This window comes from Schistocerca nitens, chromosome 11 (assembly GCF_023898315.1).
Source record: "Schistocerca nitens isolate TAMUIC-IGC-003100 chromosome 11, iqSchNite1.1, whole genome shotgun sequence".
Taxonomy (NCBI): domain Eukaryota; kingdom Metazoa; phylum Arthropoda; class Insecta; order Orthoptera; family Acrididae; genus Schistocerca; species Schistocerca nitens.
This window is the reverse complement of record NC_064624.1, coordinates 57,560,567-57,584,710: the sequence shown is the minus strand read 5'-3', so window position 1 is coordinate 57,584,710 and position 24,144 is coordinate 57,560,567. Positions and strand designations below refer to the sequence as shown.

At 40.0% G+C, this 24,144-nt stretch overlaps 2 protein-coding genes across 4 annotated transcripts in view; one reads left to right on the top strand and one right to left on the bottom strand.

Moving 5' to 3' along the window:
• Positions 1-13,845, bottom strand: part of LOC126212989 (RNA-binding protein 45) — a 116,086-nt gene extending 102,241 nt beyond the window's left edge. For all 3 annotated transcript variants that reach the window (XM_049940531.1, XM_049940530.1, XM_049940532.1), the window contains exons 1-2: positions 13,601-13,845; positions 7,787-7,901 (exon numbers count right to left, since the gene is read on the bottom strand). In XM_049940531.1, the coding sequence (XP_049796488.1) occupies positions 7,787-7,901; positions 13,601-13,814 (329 nt within the window). In that variant the 5' untranslated portion in view covers positions 13,815-13,845. The remainder of the gene's footprint in view (positions 1-7,786; positions 7,902-13,600) is intronic.
• A 7,889-nt stretch (positions 13,846-21,734) lies between these two features.
• Positions 21,735-24,144, top strand: part of LOC126213269 (glycine--tRNA ligase) — a 142,636-nt gene continuing 140,226 nt past the window's right edge. The window contains exon 1 of the mRNA XM_049940933.1: positions 21,735-22,077. Coding sequence (XP_049796890.1) covers positions 21,832-22,077 — 246 coding nt within the window. The 5' untranslated portion in view covers positions 21,735-21,831. The remainder of the gene's footprint in view (positions 22,078-24,144) is intronic.

The following is a 24,144-nucleotide window of genomic DNA, read 5'->3' as shown; positions in this document are numbered from 1 at the left end:
GTAGGAGCCGACAAACGAATAGCACACGGGAATTGGTCGCCCGAGAAGGTGACAGAAAGAATGGACTACTCGAGACGACGGGCAAGATATGCACAGGTCAAAATGGGAACAGGAGCGCGAGGAGTCTGACAGGAACGTGGGTGCTTCTGTGTTAAGGCAGATAATGTTAAGTCGATTAAGAAGGTCAGCCAAGAGGGCACCTCTCCAACGGGTTCTGGGAGAACCCCAAATGGGGTGGTGTGCATTAAAGTCACCAAGCAGCAGAAATGGGTGAGGTAGCTGCCCAATAAGGCGGAGGAAGCAGGCCCCGGTGACACTGAATCACAGAGGAACGTAAATAGTATAGAGGGAAAGGTCAAGTGAGGAAGGAAAAGGCAAACTGCAACAGCCTGAAGACAGGCACTCAGGGAGATGGGTTGCCTACAAATGTCTTCCCGAATGAGCAGCACGACTCTCCCACGAGACGGAATGCTGACCTCGGGCGGAAGGTCTAATTGTACGAGGAAGAAATGCGAAAGTTCAAAGCAGTCACAAGGATGCAATTTTGTTTCCTGAAGGCAGAGTAAAAGTTGATACTGTGATTCTAGCAGCATCCATAAATCCTCTTTGTCGAAATGAAGACCACGAATGTTCCATCGGAAGACAGATGTCACGAGGAAAGAACGAAGTGGTGTCACCTCGGCAGCTGCAGAGTGCCAGCCTGCGAAGATTCGCTGCTACAGGGTACCCGGGCAGGAGGATCCTGCTCCACGAGGTCCACAGAAGTGTCGACTTTCTTCCGCTGTCAGCGTGCAGCGTCCGACACATAAAATTAGTCGGTGGCGAACACCGGTGACACAGAGGCCCACCGGGCAAAGGTATCACACGTCGACACTGTCTAAGAGTATCTTCCAGATGGAAAAGGGGAAGACCGTCGGACTCTGTCGGACTTATTCGAGCCTTTCCGGTTAGCAGAGGAAGACTCAGGTGTCGGTTGGCTGGAAGGTCACAGGAAGTCTCCATGTGAGCATTCCCTCTGTCCTTTCCAGCCTGCCGGTCGTGCGGCTGGCGACGCTGCCCTGTGAGGCGAGAGTTTGATAGCTCTTTGCACAGCTGGACGAGGGGAATGCAATGCTTCTGTGACACTGGGGGGTTCACAACCTCAGAGCTGAATTTGAGGTCACACGTCTGTGTGGCCGTGTCCTTCAGGGAGTGAGATATTGTAAGAACAGTACCGTAAGTGCCGGACGATAGAACGCAGGGTTTGCGACTAGCCAATAACTTGTGAGCAACCGGGTAAGGAACTTTCTCCTTTATCTAGATCTCCTGGACAGTTCACTCATTGAGATACACGGGACAATCTCGAGAGGAAGCGGCACGGCCGCCATTGCAGTCGATACGGCGGGGAGGAGGAGGACGACAATTGCCTCTGTGCGCATCCCTACCACAGGTTACACATTTGGCCAGGTGTCGATAAGACATCTGAGTGCGGTTGAAACGGTGACACCGGTGGTACCACATTGGGTTCGGAATGTACGGTTAGGCTGTGATAACCTCATAGCCTGCTTTGATCTTGGATGGAAGCACTACTCTATCAAAGGTGAGAAGAAGAGTGCGTGTGGGCACTAAGGAGGCATCTACCTTTTTCACCATCCGACGGGTGGCAGATACACCCCGATCGGAGAGGTACGTTCACATTTCGGACTCAGTCAGACCGTCGAACAGCCTAGTGCAAATAACACCACAGAAATAATTCAGTGTGACGGGCCTCGGCACGAACACGATAGCCGTGGAGAAGCGAAGCGGCAAGAGTTGTTGTGCTCGAGAACCGGAAGTAGTCTCCAAAAGTAAAGAGCCATTCCATAAACAAGGGCAGGATTTCATAGGGCTGGCAACTGTATCAACACCTTTCTGAAGAATAAATGGATTTACCATTGCAAAGGACTGACTCTTCAGTACGTGAATCCACGAGGAACTGTGGTACCGCTGAGAGGGTCTTTGAATCGTTAGCCTCATTCTGTTTACGTTTTGTAGATGTCGACTGAAGACGATTGGCTCCTCGTGAGAAAATCCCCCACGATTGCCAGCATCTCCGACGGTACGCTCCTTCCAACTGGGGGTCACCCTTCACAAGGGAGGCGCACCTGCCTTAGGCGATTGTTCGCACCTCAGGTCATTCCTCCCAAACACCTGGCAGAGGGACCAATCGACAATTTGAGAAGGTAGCAGCTCAGGAAATCACTCCTCCCTGCGCCTGGCCTGTACCAGGGGATATGTGCAAACCTACCTGTAGACCTGTGGCTGGGAATTACACATTACCCTGTCACACGTTACATGTCAGACGCGTGGGGCTGCCTTCGAGAGTGCACGAGGAGGAAGAAGAAAAAGGAGGAGCCTCAAATGCCGAAGTGGAGGAAGGATAAGAGAAGGTGAACAAAGAAAGGAAAAAGGGACGAAAAACAGTGGTGAGACTGTTCTTATGTCAGCTACGGACAATGCAGTTCCTAAAAAAACTCCAGACGTGTTCCACAAGGGAGGGGAAAAAGAACAGCAAGACGATAGACGTGCAGCACAGAAGGGGAAAGTTGCTGCACAGGCTGCAGCTCCGTAGTGGATTTCTCCCCCCCGTGTGCACAAAAATCTTAACTGCTAACATCAACATAATTTGTAATGAACTCTGTTTAGAAGGAGAAAGCAAGGCAAATGGTATGTGTGTTGCATTAAGACCACTGCTATTATTTTATTTCAATAAAACGAAACACATTTGTGACAAAAATAGGCATTGCCTAGGAGATGCAAGACAGATTTAAAATACCTTCACTGATTTCAGAAATCACCTCAGAAAAATGTAGGACTCTTGAAAAAAGTGTATAAGGGGGGGAAGAGTAGTGTAAACCGACACTACGGGTGACCACCAATAAAATGTTAGTTCTACTACGTTCATTATTGCCGGTTATTAGTCAATGTGTTACGTCTCTTATTTTACAGGTATTGTGTGATTTTTCTTTTGAGAAATATTGAGTACATAGCGTACAAATTGCCAGTGACTGCCACAGTTTCCTTCTTCTTATCATCCATACTTGATAATATATAAATTATTTTCGAAGTGGCAAAATGTTTTAGAATAAATAAAATGTCTACAAAAATGCCGCTCTCTACAATGTATTTGTGGTGAGACAGTCGTATTTCCTGAAATCCATTACCCGTGGCCTCTGGCCTGCGGAGAAGCACCGCAGTGCCGGGTCCTCGGATAAACCGTGAAAATCACACGCATTATACCACACACGAACAGACCCAAACTGCAGGCAGAGCAGTGAGACTAGAGCCGACGGTCAGGGCTTACACATTTGTGGGAAACGGTGGGCTTCAGATTGGCAGGCCCAGTCCGTTAGAGATACCCACAGAAATGGCCTGCGGTTTTGGGCTGTCGTGGAAGTCAACTCGTGTGGCCAGCTATTTACGTGGTACAAACACCGTGTCGATGAAATGAGACCGGTGAGATTTTTTCACTGCCTTTTTCAAATTGCCCCGATATTTTCCTCATTCCCCTGACACACGAAATTCCCCGATAGTCACCGATTTCCAGAACTTGTGGCAACCCTGATAACAGATTTTCTGGGGGATAGCTTGTGTGAGATAATACTGCCACCCTTAATAGACTTTTATTTTAACAACCATTTTGAAACGAATGAAGTATTTCAGTCTAAGAACTATGGCAAAATTCCTTCACGTAGGAAATTTGGTCGACATGAAAGATGACAATCTAACTAGATTAATAAAAAAGCTTTGATAACTTACAAGATAATTTTCCTTGATACAATCTGTTCCAGATTTTTAATCTTCTAATCAGATGCACTCATTACACACAGTCCAGTCACATTAAGGTGACCACCACCTATGGTCAATATCAGTGTGCAGTAAGCACACACAGAAGGCAGGTGGAGGATATATGAAGCGTGTTTGGGGAATGCAGAAAACAGTGCAGTCGCGGTTGTAATGTGGAAATGGAGTGATTTATCTGACGTCCAAAGGGGCACGATCACTAGCTTTTGGACCGTGGGTGGAAGCATTTCTGAAATGGCTAAGTTTGTAAATTGCCGCTGCAGTTGAAGTATACGGTGCACGGCACAATGGTGCTACCCAAAACTGGCACCAAGTCAACTGTGGTGCGCCACAGGCCACAGATCTACATCTACATCCATACTCCGCAAGCCACCTGACTGTGTGTGGCGGAGGGTACCTTGAGTACCTCTATCGGTTCTCCCTTCTATTCCAGTCTCGTATTGTTCGTGGAAAGATGGATTGTCAGTATGCTTCTGTGTGGGCTCTAAATCTCTCTGATTTTATCCTCACGGTCTCTTTGCGAGATATACATAGGAGGGAGCAATATACTGGTTGACTCTTCGGTGAAGGTACGTTCTCGAAACTTCGACAAAAGCCCGTACCGAGCTACTGAGCGTCTCTCCTGCAAAGTCTTCCACTGGAGTTTATCTATCATCTCCGTAACGCTTTTGCAATTATTAAATGATCCTGTAACGAAGCGTGCTGCTCTCCGTTGGATCTTCTCTCTCTCTTCTATCGACCCTATCTGGTACGGATCCCAAACTGCTGAGCAGTATTCGAGCAGTGGGCGAACAAGCGTACTGTAACCTACTTCCTTTGTTTTCGGATTGCATTTCCTTATGATTCTTCCAACGAATCTTAGTCTGGCATCTGATTTACCGACGATCAACTTTATATGATCATTCCATTTTAAATCACTCCTAATGGCTACTCCCAGATAATTTATGGAATAACTGCTTTCAGTTGCTGACCTGCTATTTCGTAGCTAAATGATAAGGGATCTATCTTTATATGTATTCGCAGCACATTACACTTGTCTACATTGAGAGTCAATTGCCATTCCCTGCACCGTGCGTCAATTCGCTGCAGATCCTCCCACATTTCAGTACAATTTTCCAGTGTTACAACCTCTCGATATACCACAGCATCATCCGCAGAAAGCCTCAGTGAACTTCCGATGTCATCCACAAGGTCATTTATATATATTGTGAATAGCAACAGTCCTACGACACTCCCCTGTGGCACACCTGAAATCACTCTTACTTCAGAAGACTTCTCTCCATTGAGAATGACATGCTGCGTTCTGTTATCCAGGAATTCTACAGTCGAATCACACAATTGGTCTGATAGTCCATATGCTCTTACTTTGTTCATTAAACGACTGTGGGCAACTGTATTGAACGCCTTGCGGAAGTCGAGAAACACGGCATCTACCTGTGAACCCATGTCTATGGCCCTCTGAGTCTCGTGGACGAATAGCGCAAGCTGGGTTTCACACGACCGTCTTTTTCGAAACCCGTGCTGATTCCTACAGAGTAGATTTCTAGTTCCAGAAAAGTCCTTATACTCGAACATAATATGTGACGTGAACAATGGATGCAGATGCACAGGTGAACAGCCAGATAACTGTTGAGTAACTGACTGTCCAGATGAGCCAATAAACTACCAACAGTGTCTCCCTAATGAGCGTTTAGTGAACACTGCTGCATATGGGTCTCTGCAGTAGTGGTTGGTTCAAAGACCTACGTTGACAGCTGATGATCGGTGACGAAGGCTGGAATTTGCACGTCAATACCGCAACTGGAGGTCCACTGAGGGGGATAGGTGCCCTTTTCAGACGAATCACATTTTATGCTCCACCGGCACGGTTTTTAATCTAAAGTAGTCTATCGTAAGCAAGCACAGACTGTTTTAGTCTTCCTAGAAGCTTTGGTCACTTAAGGTCATACCCGTGTTACATGTATGTTAGGTGTGTTCCATCTCAAAATGATGACTTACTTTACGTATATGGTCAGTGTCTTACTAGGTTCCCTTAGAAAATGAGTGAAGATGTATAAAGGGCCTCGTAACCTATGGAACATTTTTGTTCTGCAATGTTATTCTCCTGTCTGTTACTTAAAAATGAACAGTAATTATATGAGGGTAAGTCAATTATTACCCGCAATTTAGTTATATTTTTGTTTATTTTGGTAGTACTGTCATTTTACGTTGATGATGAATGCTTTGTTTATTTGTTGTTATATCTTTGTAATTTTCAAGCTGCTAGGTCAGTTCCGTTATCGTTGCCGTACTGTTAATCACGGCTGCTCCGCTGTCTATTTGCACCAGAGAAGAGTTTTTTGTGGTCGGAAGGTGTATCAGGGGCCGGTTTCATCTAAGACTTTTGGTACGGTACAGGAACAGTGTTTTGCCACAATGGAGTGTGGATTGAAAAATTCCGAAATGGTCGCACAAGTGTTACGCACGATGAAGGAGCCAGACGACTGTTTACCGCCACAAATGAAGAAACCATTGAGTCTTCACGTGAAATAATAGACGATTAACTATCGACGAAGTGGCACATCGTCTGCAAATTAGTCACGGTTGTGCCTACGAAATCATCCACAACAGACTTGGGTTTCATAAAGTTTGTGCAAGAAGGGTCCCAAAACAGCTCACACAGTTGCATAAACCAACACGCTTGGACATCTAAAAAAAACCACGATTGGATCGCTATGGTAACGAAGGGGACACCTCCTTAGACATGGATCCATCATTATGAGCAGGAGAGTAAATGGCAGAGTATGGGATGGAAACACCTAAATTCGCCATGCAAGAAAAAGTTCAAGACCCACCTGGCCGCAGTAAAACTGATGCTTACTGTTTTTTGGGACACAAAAGGTCCAGTTCTGGAACATCATGTGGAAAAGGGCACAACAATAAACAGTACATTACAGTGAGATGCTTACTGCCAGACTAAAGCCTGCAATTCGCAGCAAACGCCGAAGATTGCTGTCTGAAGATGTTGTGTTGTTGCACAATGTCCGTTCGCATACTACTGCCCACACTGCAGAAACGCTCCAGAAACTCAAATTTGAAGTACTGGATCATCCTCCATATAGTCCCGATCTTGCCCCTTCTGACTATTACTTGTTTGGTCCACTCAAACAGGCAGTGAAAGAAGCGGTGCACTCCTGGCTTACAGCTCTACCGAGAACCTTTTATGAGGCCATCAGGAAGCTTGTACAACGATGGAACAAGTGCATTGAAATACAAGGAGACTGTCAAAAAATGATGTTCTTGTAAGTTTCCTATTTGATTACAATAAAATTTTAGAACTACTTTGTGGATAATAATTGATTTACCCGCATAGCAAAATTAAACTTTCCAATGTCTAATTCAGGTTTTATTCAAAAACTGTTGATTTGTAACATGAAACAGAGGAAAGTTGTAGTGCAAATTAAGGAAACGATACACATTTATCATATAGTGCTAGAAAACACAAGTGCCTAATAATTGCTCCAATACTTGACTGTACCCATATAAAACATGTTTCTGTTGTTCAAAAACAACTTTCACATTTAATAATAATAATAATAATAATAATAATAATAATAATAATAATAACAATAAACTCCTGCTTTTGACCCTGATGGTGAACATTCTACCAAGTACAAAATAACAACAATAATTATGTATATTTTTTATGTTTGTGCACGTACAGTGTATATAAATTGGATCAGACAGGCACGATGAAGGGACTTTCACACGTAATAGCTTTTATGCAAAGCCTTATTTAGCAAAGATTTGTTGATTTACTGGGTTTGTTATCATGTTTGCTTCACAGGTATGAACATCCGTCATCTGTGCCTCCCTGTTCTCTCTGCTGATACATTTGTTCATAATGAAGGTGCTCTTTCTTCAGGACTGGAGCACTAGTGAGATGAGTTACTACATGGCATGACATCATCATCCTTATCATTACCTGTGGGCGATCATAACTTTGAGTGGCCTGGGGTGGCTGGCAATACACCGACCGTTCATCTCCTCCAGTGCTAGTGCTGCCTCAGAAGTTTTGGAGAACTTGATATATGTGACACCTGTAAGCAAACCAGAAGTGGTATACAAATGTAAAGCTGGTGCACCTCCTTCCTGGCATCCCGTCTGGTATCGACAGGGAACTTTCGACCCTTGCGCAGGATCAGCTTCACTTTCCTTTCAGTAAAAATTTTAAATACTTTTATATCCATATCTTCCAGTCAGATCTGAATAAAAAACTTGATTTTTTAACTGTGTATTTTAGTTTCACTTATGCTAACAAGGATACGATTCCAGTGGTGGGATTGACTATACTATACCATCTATACAGTGATGTAGGTTAGGGTCCCAGGAATCACACATTGCAGCCATTCACCATGGTTTGTGGATAATCAAACAAAAAATAATTTCAAACTTTCGTGTGGTGCTCTCCATATTTAAAATAGAAATGTTGTACGGACTGCTTGCATAGTGTGATGGTTATAGTACAGGCCTCATATTCAGTAGGTTGTGGATTTGAATCTCGCACGATGCTTTGAAATTTATTTATTTTCAAATCTTTATTGAAATGACTGATCATTATTTGTATTCAATTAATTGGTTAAAAAGTAATTTTTTAATTTATATTGTTTGCACATCGTTTTAATCATGTATTAACTTTTTCAACTGCTCATTTTTTCCTTCCTATAATTTTTTTTAAGCTTGGAATATTTGTGCATGTAATTTTAATTCTATCCATGTAGTAACAAAGATTTAATCTCTTTCACTTCATCATCCTATATTTTCATCTTCATTATTTCTATACCTCATTTTGCTTCAAATTTATTTTACTTATAATCTCTTCTTTTGTTTAAATCTTCATCTGCATTATTTTGTCTTTTATACAATAAGAATTTTCATTTTAAATAATTGTCAGACAATTACCAATCAAGAAAATGTACATTTCCTAACAAAAATTGCATTTTTGACACCACTGCACAGTCAATACAAATAGATCACTTTGTCTTTTGGTTTTTAACTGATATACCAGGATTTTCAAAAGTTTAAATATTATGAAAGTTAAATAAAAGAAATTAAACTCCTGTGCACAAAGATTCCAACTGATAGAAGAATGATGGGAAGAAAAAATGAGAGCAACTGAAAAAGTTAAAATAGTGACTGAGACATTGTGACAAAGGAATATAAATAAAAAATCTGAAAGCACTTGGTGAGATCCAAACCCACATCTTTTACAAGAGGCTTGCACTATAGCCATTACACTACACAGTCAGCCTGCACAACATTTCTTTTTTTTAAAGCTGTGGAGCATCACGTGAAATTCTAAAAAAAAAAAAAAAAATAATAATAATAAATTTCATTGTTTACTCATACATGAGATCCCACCTGTGTAAATGGTTGCAGGGTGTAATACCAGAGACCTTAACCTATAGATGAGTTCAAAAAGATAATTCCCGCACTGGGAATGCCCACCCCCTGCGCCACCCAACTTGTAAGATAAAAATGGCACCATGACATTGGTATGTAACTACTCAACAACAACATAAAAAACTATTAATACATCATTACCAGTAAGAAATAACAAGGCACATTCAAGCCTCAGCTTAAACAAATGGTTTCATTACCGGCTTCGGGTCGACAGAAGCGTCTGATCCCACGCGTCGGCTTTGACCCGTGATGACGTCATGACGGAGCGGAGTTTGGTTTGAGTGTGGCAGTCTCCAGTTCTGTTTTATCTTATTTTCTTTACTTTTCTGATCTGTTCGTTCTATCTCGTGAGATTTTTTTTTTTTTTTAATTTAAAAACACTTATTACTTATTTTAATTATCTGTTTCCTCCAATTTCTGTTGGAGTTTATTATATTTATCTTTCTGATCTGCTACTGAAGCATCTTTATCTTCTATGGGTTGCAGGGGTTACGATCCCTGGGGAGGTGGGTGAGTATTCATGCATGGCTGTCTTCACCTACCCGTTGTAGCTACGCAAGGCGTCTAAATTTGTTTATATTTAGTTTGCCCCCCACCCAAAACACCCCATTTCCCGCGCTTGTCCCGTTAGTGTCATTAGGCTTCTAGTGGAAAGTGTGTGTGTTTGTTTTTGTTTCCGCCATATTTGTGACGTCATGGGGTCAAAGCAGACGGGCGGGATCGGACGCTTCCGTATTTCCCATAACTACAACAAATGCAAAAGTGTGTCCTTTGCGTAACTTCTACCACATCTTGGCATCCCACCAGTTAACTGAATGAGCTGATCAAGAGTGTGGGATATAAAGTGCTTATTACTGAATAGATCAAATTTTCGTAGGTTGCCCTGTTGAATCTGACGGAAAGCTGTTACTATTGTGATGTTGTTTAAGCATTTTCATGTTTTGTTTAAAACTGTCAATGCTTCCTATTCATTAAGCTGCGACATTTGCTCTATGTCATTTACCACGGTGTTTACCAACTTATCAGATGACCTGTGTACAAACAAAGGAAATGACTGTAATAACATACTAGAAAACTAAACTATAGATGAAATTATGTTCTATGCACAGCTATACCTACTTGAATACATTACTTTTAAATACAGAAGCGTCAGATTCCACCTGTCAGCTTTGACCCATCACATCACAAATATGGCGGAAACGACCATACACTAAGACTCCAATATGGCGCCTATGACATCATTACGTAAACATGACCACAAACACGAAAATACATTGAAAAACACACACACACACACACACACACACACACACACACACACACACACTCCACAAAAAACCTAATGAAACTAACAAGACAAGCATGGGAAATTGGCGTTTTTTGGGTTGGGACAAAGTAAATATAAACAAATTTAGACACACACTGCCATACCAAACCACACAAAACGACGAAAAAAAAACAACAACAACAACATACAACTCCCCAAATACCACTAAACACAATATACTCTGGAATCTGACAGTTTCCATGACCTGTATAGCTCAACATCAGCTCCCAATCCTACAAATTAGAATCGATCACTTTACTTGACCTATATAGCTCAACATGAACTCCAGATACCGGAACAGCCACAACCACACATTGGAATCTAACACTTCCCTTGACCTATATAGGTCAACAGAACCTACTGATACCAAATCATAAAACCCAAAACTACAACCATGTCCACAATCATCACTACCTCAAAAAACACAACACGCCAACAAAATTGGAATCTAACACTTCCCTTGACTTTTTATTCTTAAAACTATACGACTTCATCCAAAAATTTGAATAGTTGAAGAAATTTTATTAGAGAGAACACACTGTCCCCCATCATCGCCAACAACAGAAAACTGTTGACATTCAGTCATATCCATACCTACCAAAGATGTAAAAAAAGCAATGTACCAAAATTCACACATAACAAACAGTAAAAAACCACAATAACGTCGACATAACAAAACTAAAATCGTTAACTCACTGATAAATATTCCTCTGAAAGCACAGTCACTACCGATACCACACACGTGCAATGCACCGTTGTGATGTCACACACCACAACAGCCTTACGTCACGAGTCATAGCCGACGGGCGAGATCGATCGCTTGTCAGCTGAAGTCCCGAAGAGGCTCACACAATGTAAACATGTGTGCATTCTGACTGTTGGTGCTGAAGGCTACAGTTAACTGTCAATGAATTTTAAATTGCTGGTTGATTAAAAATATACACAATATATAATTTCTCGTGAGAGAAATCCTTTGCTGTGTGAAAAGTAGTATAAAATTATTTTACAGTTGGCATAGATAAAATAGACATGCACAAGAAGCCTCTTTAAAAGAATTATGATTTATATTTAAGTGTTACCAATTTTATTCTATCAACTGTCACCTTCAGATCCAATAATCGAAGCACAGCTACATTTTCTCCTGGCCTGTTCACCTGACAGGTTACTATGTTGTGGATTGCAATATGTATACTTGTATATAAAAGATATTTTGATTTATAATTTTGTTTCCTAGTATTTATTCTGCTGATTCTTCTAAACAGATGATATGATGATGATTTGGTAATAAACTGAAGCCGGGGGTCGACAGAAGCGTCGGATCCCACGCATCGGCTTTGACCCTTGACGTAAGGGTGTTGTGTGTGACGTCATGACGGCGCGGAGTTTGGTTTGAGTGTGGCTGTCTCCAGTTCTGTTTTATCTTATTTTCTTTACTTTTCTGATCTGTTCGTTCTATCTCGTGAGATTTTTTTTAAATTTAAAAACACTTATTACTTATTTTAATTATCTGTTTCCTCCAATTTCTGTTTTAGTTTATTATATTTATCTTTCTGATCTGTTCGTTCTATCCCATGAGATTTTTTTTTTTTTAAAGACAAAAAACACTAATCAGCTACTGAAGCATCTTTATCTTCTATGGGTTGCAGGGGTTACGAACCCTGGGGAGGTGGGTGGGTATTCATGCATGGCTGTCTTCACTTACACGTTGTGGCTACGCAAGGCGTCTAAATTTGTTTATATTTAGTTTGCCCCCCACCCAAAACACCCCATTTCCCGCGCTTGTCCCGTTAGTGTCATTAAGCTTCTTGTGGAAAGAGTGTGTGTGTGTTTTTGTTTCCGCCATATTTGTGACGTCATGGGTCAAAGCAGACGGGCGGGATCGGACGCTTCCGTATTTCCACATTAGGCTACACTACAGGTCTATCTCTTATCACAGCCTTCAGTTAACATCCATACACGTTAGCTTCACCAATTCACTGCTAAATCGCTACCTCCCAACCTAACATAGATCTTGTTCTACACTACAGGTCAACCTGTCACCACAACTAAGATTTCAGAATGGGTCCAATACCACACTCTGGCCTAGAATGCCTATGCCACTTAAAAACTTGGGAAGTAAGGAGTGTGTATCATAATACTAATGTTGCAACATGATGCAAGTAGTTTCTGTGGCCGAGGCTGGCTGTAAAGTAACAAAAAATTATTTGTTTGGTTTACATGATGTATCAGGAAGAATCTGATTTAATTCAATGGCATTTGTACAAATTTGATGCTATGGGGATAATAAAGTGAAACAATAAAATGAAGGAATTTAATATTACTTTTACGAAAAAAAAGTTGGTATACTGGGATTTAGTAATGTCCTACGAGCGACTACGTAATTGGAGATGGTGAAGTTGAAACTGATGATATCGGCTGTGTCTTTAAAGGAATTATCCCTGAAGGGAAATCAAGGAAAACCTAGTGCTAGATATGCAAACAGATATTTGAACCACCCGTCCTGTCCATCACGACGACACCTTCCTCAGCGTTGAAGTAAGAGAGCCCGTTTGGGTGAGAGTTATAGTAGTCATTAAAAACTTCAATGCCTTGCTAAGCTAACTCTACTTCCTTTCGTTGTTTTCGTCTTGAGAGCTCTTAAACCGAATCTTGTTAAATATACCTGCCCGTAAGAACTGTTTGGGCTCGGTAACTCCCACAAGAAAAAAAAAAACAAACGACGAACATTAAATAACAAGCTGTTTTTCGTAACGCGTACTCTAACCTTTACTTCTCAATACTCTGACCCAATTTATTACTAGTGGCACGGCCATGAAGAATAATACTTCTTTAATTAGTGCAATACTGCATTATGTAAGTCGGCTGCAAATTTCGTTAAGAAACGACAGATGGCAACGTACCACATATGAAGCTGATACATAGTAGGCCTAATCGTTTAGTTTTCCATAGGATTAAACGATTTCAGCCGAGACATTAAATATTTCCACTGAGAAAGTGTTGGGCACATACCTTTTGGTTGTTTTGTCGTCTTGTCGCGTACTGTCCATATTTCCTCGATGGTTCCAAACTTCTGAAACGCATCCTGAAACTCTTCCTCCGAGATGTTTCGACTACAAACAATGAACAAGCGTGAATTAGGGGGATAGTCATCTAAACGCGGCTTCGATTCATAGCTATCGCTGCGGTCCGCTCTAGTTTCACTTGATTTTCTTCGTTCGCTCATTCTGTATACTACAGGCGTCTAAAGCTAGCGAAATGAGGGATGCTCAACTACCGGACCTACCGATAGATGGCTCTAGCGCGTGCCGGCCAAAGATCATATCATTGAGTGTGGTCCGCCATATCTGAATTTGGCGAGAAACGAAGTGTCAAAACACGGATGAAAATGTTTTTCGTTCTGCGCCCTGATAAGTCTTTTATACTGGATGTTCTAGATATCTACACATCAACATAATGAAGTGTTTCTAATCTAGCGAGAAAAAACAGTGACAGTTCTGCTATGAAATTCCTAAATTCGAGTGTGTTTTGGAAGTTTAACAAGCTGGCCTATAAATTGATTACTATTAATTTTATGAGCGCTTTACTTATTTGCCTGTTTTAAAATACTATTTAAGATTCAATGGATCTCAACAAATTACCTTGGTTGCCAAAGCTTTTAACTGCAGGTATAATACGGAAAATCAAGTGTGGAAAACAGTGAAGACGTCTCTTGAAAAAAAGTTGACTGACAACAGAAATTACAACTGAACTATTAAAGTATTACTTAGTTATAAACGGAAAAACTGTTATTTTTCTTTATCTGAAGTGATGCATTACCGATCTAGATATATACTGACACTGTAATTGCAACATGCACTTACGAATTTGGCTCTCTCTTTGATCAGAAATTTAAATGCCATGATTTTATTAACGCCTGTACATGACACGGTGTATTTTAACTGAGTGATAAAGTAGAAGCACCAGTTTTTGACAGTGCTTCAGTCTTTGATACGAGACAAGAAATACATTTAAATGAAACAAACACAAAGGCCAACGTTAAGGCTCCTCTTTAATGCATAACTGGTATCATTTGGAAGTTAAGTGTAGTAATAATATTACATTGGACTGATCCATGATGATGTAGGAAGTGAAGGAACTTGTTGAAAATAACATCGATCACAGCTGTTAATTTTAAGGTTGGGCTGTCTAAAAACTGTAATTTTCCAGTCTGACGCGGTTCTAGGCGCTCAGTCCGGAACCGCGCGACTGCTACGGTCGCAGGTTCGAATCCTGCCTCGGGCATGGATGTGTGTGATGTCCTTAGGTTAGTTAGGTTTAAATAGTTCTAAGTTCTAGGGGACTGATGACCACAGATGTTAAGTCCCATAGTGCTCAGAGCCATTTGAACCATTTTTTTCCAGTCTGACACCCAAATGATGACTGGTACCATGGTTTTATTTTAAAATTGAATTCAAAACATGTCAGTGAGCAAAATTAATTACACTATGAATTACAACCATGGAATTTTATTTCTGTGAATCTTGGTTCCAGTCTTTGACATGGTGTCAATCACTGGAATGACTGGTTGTCATGATACGGCCCAAGCAAAAAACAAACCTGAGAGCGAAAGCTGCAGAAGCTGGCCAGACACGCACCCCAATGACTGCTACAATCTGTGTGAGACAAGGGTGACATTATATTGCAAATTTAGTGTAAAAAGTTCCATATTGTCTGAATTTGTCCTATACTGACAGGACATTCTAATCCAGTCGATTTTCTTATCTGCAAAAGTACACTAGCCAATACCAGTGGTACAAAGGTAGCGCCAAATTACAAACTATCCAGTAACAACAATGTACAGTAAATAATATGTAATAACCTGAGAAATTCAGAGTTGGTTTGAAGAAATAGAACAGCATTTGGAAAGAGTAACATTTTGAAAATAACAAATGACACAAGTAGGGTTTTCAGTTGTTATGAAACCTTACTTAATTCTCTCTCTCTCTCTCTCTCTCTCTTCTTCTTCTTCCTCTCTCTTCTCCCTCTCTCTTCTCCATTCTCAAGGGAAAAATGTAATAAAATAAAAGTGCAAGAAAGTTGTGTACAATGTTGGAAATGATGAAAAAGAAAATCTCACTATGCTTTTAATAGCATATGCTGCTGTAAAGCTTGCTCCTCCTAAGAACATGATTTTCTCCCATATATATATATATATATATATATATATATATATATATATATATATATATATATATATATATATATATCCCCCTCCTTCACGTGAAGAGTATTCCTGTAATAATAGCTAATAGCATACCAAGAACATGAGGGTGTCACAGTGGAGATTTGTTTTCTGGTACAGACGTCTGATACAACTATTCCACAGCAAGACTTACTTTCAATAGGTGTGGTAGCAGTGCATTCCCATAGGATAACAGAATATTATGTCCTCCAGGAATCACATTGGGTACACCACTTACAGCATAAACTGTACAGCAACTACAATGTTTTGTGAGCAAGTAATACCAGTCAGTATATTTAATTTTAACATAAGTCTTGACTCCATTAATTACCTGCTTATACGTGTGCTTGTACTACAGGTTATTGGTAAAGCAAATACTTACTGAATAGGTCTTCACACTTTTAATACTTAGCAGAAATTCTGAAAAAGTAAATTCTTTTATTACTGTATCACCTCTATGGTGAATTAAGAGGTACTGACTGGTTTCGTTGAACATTTAATAGAAGCCTTCTTTTTACCTGCTCTTGATAAAGAGCCATTCCAAATTCTGTACATTACAATCTCTCGCATTTTTCATGAGGTTTGTTATTCTGTACACTAATATTTCTTCTTCTAAATGGTAAATATTGCATTCAGACATTGTTGGTATTAAAGGTAATTCATGAAATAAATTATATTTAAACCAGAAAGTTATAGGTTCCACATGACACATGAAAAGTACCTTGTTACACACATGTATGTACAGCTTTCAAAATGTCTGTGAATTTGAGTTACAAACTTTTTTAAATAGAAATATGAAGATCACAATACTTTGGGTCTGCAATAGCTCAGACGTAAAATACCTTAGTTCCCTATGGGAAACTTTGTTCTTTACGTGACTCGAGCAACTGCTTTCACTCTTAATGTAAAACTAAATGGTTTATGTTAAAGTTAACTTGCAAAAAGTGTAACCATTGTTACATAATTTCTGTGAAGTAAGATTCCTTAATGTTAATTCCTTCCTTTGTCATCGTAACTTGATAATTTCAGTTCCATATGTGACATATGCCCTAAAAAAAAAATGAAATGCTGTTATTACCATGACCAAACAAAATCTTTTTAACATGTAGTACACAGTTCAATTCAGCAAAAAGTGTAACTGTATAATTAAGGTAAATGTTGATGAAAATTAGGCATGTAACATGAATACTGAAATTTCCTAATCCGCAGCTTGTGGTCGTGTGGTAGCGTTCTCGCTTCCCGCGCCCGGGTTCGGTTCCCGGCGGGGTCAGGGATTTTCTCTGCCTCGTGATGACTGGGTGTTGTGTGATGTCCTTTGGTTAGTTAGGTTTAAGTAGTTCTAAGTTCTAGGGGACTAATGACCATAGATGTTAAGTCCCATAGTGCTCAGAGCCATTTGAACCATTTTTTGAAATTTCCTAGATTTCCAAGTGTATCTGTAATCACTGTATTCAGTACTTTGTAGTGCTAGAAAGATAATTATATATGATTATTTGCATTCTCTTCCCCTCCCCCCTCCCTCAACACATGAAAATATAATAAAAAGACCTCCTAGCAAAATAAAGACAAAATTCAGAAAATTAGGTTTTGCCTGAATCAGGCCCCCTTATTCTAGAATGGTTCTAAAGTAATAAGAATGCTTACGATCAATTGGAATAATGTGTTCATTCTAGGAAGTATTAAAACAAGAATTAAGAGAGTAACAATTTTATTGCTCTTATGTTGCAGAGTATCCACAAACATTACTGTTTGAAACATAGGGCCACTGCATACTCCATTAGATCACACCCATTCTGTGATTAAACTGTTTTCTTAAAGTGAAAAATTCAAGTTAACATAGTTATTGAGGGAAATATTTTCTCACACTGAAAGCTATCTGTCAAATAAGTCTCAGAACTTTTTTTTTCATTAATTTCACAGAAATCACCTGTTTTTAATGCAAGTGCATGTTTTGTAACACCAAACATCTTAAAATAAGCTTATATAATAAACAATTATAATTTTGTTACAATATCTACACAGGATGTAAAGAGTTAATTTTACTTCAATGTGATTCATCCTTTGAAGTTCATCATTATACAACAACAAATCTATGGACAAAATAGTTTTAAAAAATCTGTCAAAATGTCACACCCATCTGCAGGAAATGTACCAATACATAATCTTTTCCAATTTGAGCACTATACATGATTAAACAATATGAGTTTATTTAACTTCTGCCTTATACTTGATTTGTTGTTTAAAATTTTCTCAGCAGGCTTATTTTTTCCATATGTTTTTAAGTGTGTACAGGAGTACAGGGCAATCTTACAAACAAGTTGAGTCTGATGTAAGTCCTCAATCCCAATTTCATAATGGTAATCATGACTAAGAGCAGGAGCAGGAGATGGGAAATCTACAAATTTAATTTTAACACAATGCAAAATCTTGGCCTGTATATATTTCTGTCGCATATCCCCAGCAATCACAAACATCTGAAACAGTTTCTGAGTATTCTACAACAGAGTAGACGCAGTCACTTGTTTTAACCAGTTTTCCCCAGTTAACAAAATTTACAAATGCATTTTTATTGGCCATATTGGGAAAAGCATAGAGATAAATACATTCTAATGCAGATTTAACTACTGATGGCTTCAGTATGTGAAGACAGTCTTTGCATGTGATCTGCCTTGAAAGTCGCAATGACACATACCCTGCAATATAATAGAGTATGTTTTGCTTGAAAAATTAGAACTTAATCTTATCATCAAGAATTGCACACCACTTCTCTACTTCATTTTCTGCAGCACTTTCATCACTTTCTACTGCATGCTTTGTCCGCAACTCGTGGTCGTGCGGTAGCGTTCTCGCTTCCCGCGCCCAGGTTCCCGGGTTCGATTCCCGGTGGGGTCAGGGATTTTCTCTGCCTCGTGATGACTGGGTGTTGTGTGATGTACTCAGGTTAGTTAGGTTTAAGTAGTTCTAAGTTCAGGAGACTGATGACCATAGATGTTAAGTCCCATAGTGCTCAGAGCCATTTCAACCATTTTGAACTACATGCTTTCTTGCATGAAAATCATAAACAGGTGGCAAACAACACACATTAAAATTTGAGCAATTCCCATTCATTGCAGTGACACTGTTACTCAAGAGCAACTTTCTCATGGCACATTTGAACTGGTATGCATTTGCAATGTTGTTCCAACCACCTCTGGACTGAATACTGGAAAAAAAAAGCTCTATGTGGTTTTGTGACAGTTTATAAGTTAGCAAATACTTCAGAGGAGATTCAACACGAAGCATAATTGCCAGAGCTATGTGCCTGACTGATTGGATATTGAAAATTGTCCCAAAAGCAAAAGTATTTCTTGCATGGAGCAGCAATGGAACACCAATGATTTTTAAGCTTTTGATATAATTTTCAGTGTCTCTGAAAATACCAAGCCAATAAGATTTGTTGTCAAGTCTCAGGGGGCTCTTATACCCTTTACCTAATGGATTTCTGGAGTTCAGAATATCAAAAATCCTATTAATATAATACAAAAATTCTACTGTTGCTTCACTTCCTTTAAAATTTGGATCACCAACCCTCCTCAAAAACTATATACTATCTGCCATGCTAGAACTCAAAAGTCTGTGCAGCTAATGAAACATTCATTTTTCTATTTACACTACTTATACGTTGTCCTGATAGTTTGTTGGCAGATGTCATACCTTCTTCTTGTTGTACCTTGTTCAATTTCTCAATGAAATGCCATCTAATAATGCCAGTTGGAGACTCAATAGCAGATACTTCTGCTAGAGCATTTCTGGCAAACTTAATCATATACATGCCAAAGATACAATAAACATTTTATTTTTCCACAGGATGAGGAAAGTAGCTTTTAAAATCACCCTTGGAAAAATTTAAAGTACAGCCAAGTGAACGTAAAGTGCTTATATTTACGTTACAGCCATCACATGTAACACACCAAACCCTAATGCCAGAACTATGCAGCCTCTCTAAAGCAGATTTTATCAGTGTGGCCTGATTATTTGCCTGTACACCATTGATAAAGAAATATGCAATCGGGCATTTAAATTTGCCTTTATTAGAGACAAGCACGAAAACCAGAGCCTCAGATGCCTCTATTACTTCTTTTGACTGAGGCACTTCCCCACCAAAGTCTAAAAACCCTGTGTACTGCTTAGTTCCTTGGTCCCAAACTACTTGCTTCCTAATTCCCATACTGTCTACAATTAGACATGAATCGCTGAACTGGTCCCTTACAATTGGGTTCAAATCAATGTACTTGAAAACATCTTTTAAGAAGCCAGGTTCACAGTCTACACTTGCCACCCATTTGGAAATCAATGATGTATGGGGCAGAGGCATTAATTTTTGCTGGTATTCATATGCTGCTGGTGAATAAAAGTACACAGTCATAGCAAACATTTTCACATTTGTTGTGTATCTATTACCCTTTGACGAGAGAGAGGTGTTCACTACATTGCACACTAATTCCACTTGTGTTCCTTTCTGATGATTGAGGAAGTTATGTAACTTCTCAGGAAGATGCCCCTTCTCCTTCAATGAACTTATGATGTCATCCATGGAAAACACTTTTTTCTTCGAAGTTTTTCACGGACACACTTCAGTTTACGTTTTAATTCGTGCACAATGTCTGAGGAAAAAAAAAAATGCAAGTTTGGGTAGCCATGTCTTCCATTTCTACTTTCGACTGTATACCACAATCAATTACTGAAGAATCAACTGCACTCTGAAATAAAGAAATAATTTCGTTATATATGATTGAAATAACTCAAGGCTTGATGAAAAAATATTATAAGAAAACGATGGGGGTGTGAAAACATCCTTATACTAACGTTTTCGACACAATTCGCAGCTTCTGCATTGGATAAGTGGGACATGCTTTCCACGGAAGAATTCTCATTGACAACATTCTCCCCGCAATCAGTAGCGTCTGCAATAGGCAAATCGAGCACGGATTCCATGACAAAACGCTAAAAACAAAAATATGGACCTGTATTACAACATTGCTTAGACCTATGTAGCGTACGAAATAAATTCACAAAAGTAAAAAGCACACACATAGCAAGGAAATTAATTAGATACCTCAAATGGAGAATCATCGTTGTCACTCAAAATCCTAACAACATGTCGTCGTGGCTGTTTATTTGGTGGCATCAAATGTGTCGGAAAGTCAAAAACTGATGGCACTGCTTCGGGTTTGAGACGTTTCTTCCACGTTCCAGGGCTCACTACGTAATCATCTTGTCGGAAATGGTTTCCGCAAAGTAACTGCAAGACGTAGGATTAAAATCTTTCCGCTTCACGGAAGTAATCCACGTATTTAGTAGCTCTGGGTGCTTTAGAGGAAACCTGGTCAAAAACATCGAATTAGCAAACGCACTAAGTCTGTATTTTTATCGCATTGTATCCGTAGTCCTATTACCTGTGAAATGGTAAGTCACTCTCCTTACTCCACCGCTTCGTACAATTGAAAGCGGAACAAGAAATCACCATTTCGATAATCCATAATTCCTTATACACCGTACAGACCGAGAGAAACTTCTTGCCAAATTCGAATATGGCGGGCAATACAGACGACAGTAATCAGCTGGTAGAGCCATCTATCGGTAGGTCCGGTAGTTGAGCATCCCTCATTTCGCTAGCTTTAGACGCCTGTCTGTATACTGATTAGTGATTACTGATGCGTTATTGCCGTGAACATGGAAGACCAGAGATGCTATATGCAGCTAAGTACGAAAAAGGAACAATGTTTAGAACAAGCTATTTAATTAAGAAGTCTGCCATACATCGTATACCAAAATTTCCGTTTCTGTTTATTTAATCAAATAAACACGGTAATAATATGCAATCTGAAATAGGGTACACAACAGCATGACTACTTCCAGGAAGTTCTGACACGCGTATAGCTGCAACTTTCACCTAACGTATACACGTCAATATCTTCGGTAGCAGAAGCATTGGTATTGCACATGCGTGCGTGTGGATACGGTAGGCGGAGACTGTCTGATGAAACACATTGTCAATATTTTGTTCAAAGTTAGTGTGCATGTAGTTCAGAAAAACACAAGTCCTGGAATTATATACGGAAGCAGGTACCTATCTTTGTGTACCGCCGTAAGGAAAGAAGACGAACACATCTGGGGAAGTCGAAAAAGGAATAGAAAACTGAAGATTACTTTTCCTTTAAATACAATGGCAGATTCGAAAATCGAAGAAGTTCTTGCACCTTTACGTGCATCCGTTAAAGAACAGGTAAGCTGGCCTTTGTGTGGATATGTAGTTGACTATATTATGTGGTATATGCAGCAAAAAACTTGAGCTTCTAATGTCCATGTCGGTGTCTGTAGAACAAGCTGGGCGGTTGACAGAGGATAAAGAACAGCGACTACATATCTTAACAACGATGTTATCGAACTCATTCCGGCTTTATGTAACATTGAAACAAGGACAAAATAGGTCAAATGATTTTTGCACTCACGATGTACATTTCGGAAAGTTGCAGACAATATTATTTTGTAAACAGTGATGTGATGGAACACGAGTTAAGCAACAAAATTTCTTTCCCTGTTGTTAAGCGGGAGGCATCGAAATGTTTTCCGTTATGATGTCATGGCAATTAATTTGCTGTTGTCTTGTCCCTACATTTAGTTGATTTCATCCATATTAATAGCATTCACATTGTCTAAACGCTACCACAATAATATGTTAAAGGTATCCCACATTTGAATGAAAGTAGCGAAAATGGTGCTGCACAACTGTAGTATTATAGTCACTGGGCTAGGGTATAGATGCACATGTAATTGACACATTCAGTTTGAAATATTTATCATATGCCGCATAATAGTAATATATAGGCCTATTAACATTCTTGCTGTGAGGATGCTGGATCCATATCCAATTGGCCACTGAACCTTTGAAGCACAGAGTGCTGTCATTCAGTCTTAAAGATGTAACATGAAGTAGTAGTTTCTTTGTTATTCATATGATTTCAGCTTTGTGCATTTGCTTTTTGTCACCGTGCTTAAATATATTTATGAAACAGGAACTACCCTTACTAGAGTTTCATTTTCTAATACCTTTGTGAGCCAACAGCCTTGCTGCAGTAGTAACACCAATTCCCGTCAAATAATTACAGTTAAGCACTGTCGGCCTCGGCTGGCACTCGAATTGGTGACCATCCAGGTCTGTCGAGCACTGTTGGCAAGCGGTGTGCACGGTGCACTCAGCTCTTGTGATGTGATTGAGAAGTAGTAGCTCCAAGCACAAAAGCTGACAGCTGCCATTAGAATGGTGTGCTGACCTCATGCACCTACATATCCGCTTCCAGTGAAGCCTGTTGGCTGAGGATGACATGGCGGTTGGTCAGTACTGTTGGGCCTTCTGAGGCTTATTTGGACAGATGGAGGTATCTTTGTAAGACAGTCACAGTTATAAAGTTTTTGTCTGACTTGTTTCTACATCTGCATCCACACTCTACAAGCCACTGAGAAGAGTATGGCAGAGGGTACATCATGTCATCCCAGCTGTTAGGATTTCTTTCCATTCCATTCATGTATGGAGTGTCGGAAGAATGATTGAATGCCTCCGTGTGTGCTGTAATTATTATAATCTTTTCCTCATGATCCCTGTGTGAGCAATATGTAGGGGGTTGTAGTATATTCCTAGGGTTATCATTTAAAACCAGTTTATGAAACTTTGTTAGTAGGCTTTGTCGAGATAGACGTAAATTGCATATAAAAGTCTGCCAATTCAATTTCTTCAGCGTCACTGTAACATTCTCCCATGGATCATTAGGCCTACTGTGTGTGCATAACTACTGCACTCTGCAACTGTTTGAAGCTGCTTACTGTATTAATGCACAGGTTCCTTGCCATGTTTGTTGCCCAACACTTCTTTCCGTTAGCAAACTGACCATCCCTTGATGGCTCAGGGTGCAGTCTATCAACAAATTTGCTCAAGTTGTGACATATTTCTATTAACTGTGACTCGATTCAATGTCTCCTCATTTCTTATTCCATCTACCCTTCTAATTGTTGGCATTCTCCTGTAGCACCCCACTCGAACAGCTTTTTCGTAGTGTGATGTTACGCCTATGTAATCGAGCTAATCGACCGCCCAGTATTGGTACGAGGCAAGATGAAACTGTTGTACAGCTCAACGCTAGCAGTCTCGGGGCACACCGCAGAAGGTCCGGCTAGGCAACTGGTACAGACGTGTCCAGGTACAGAGTTGAGCATCGTCGCCAGTAAAAGGGAAATCTCAGATCTGGGAATTTAGACAACTGTAGCTTGCAAGGCATTTGTGTACCAAAAATGGCAA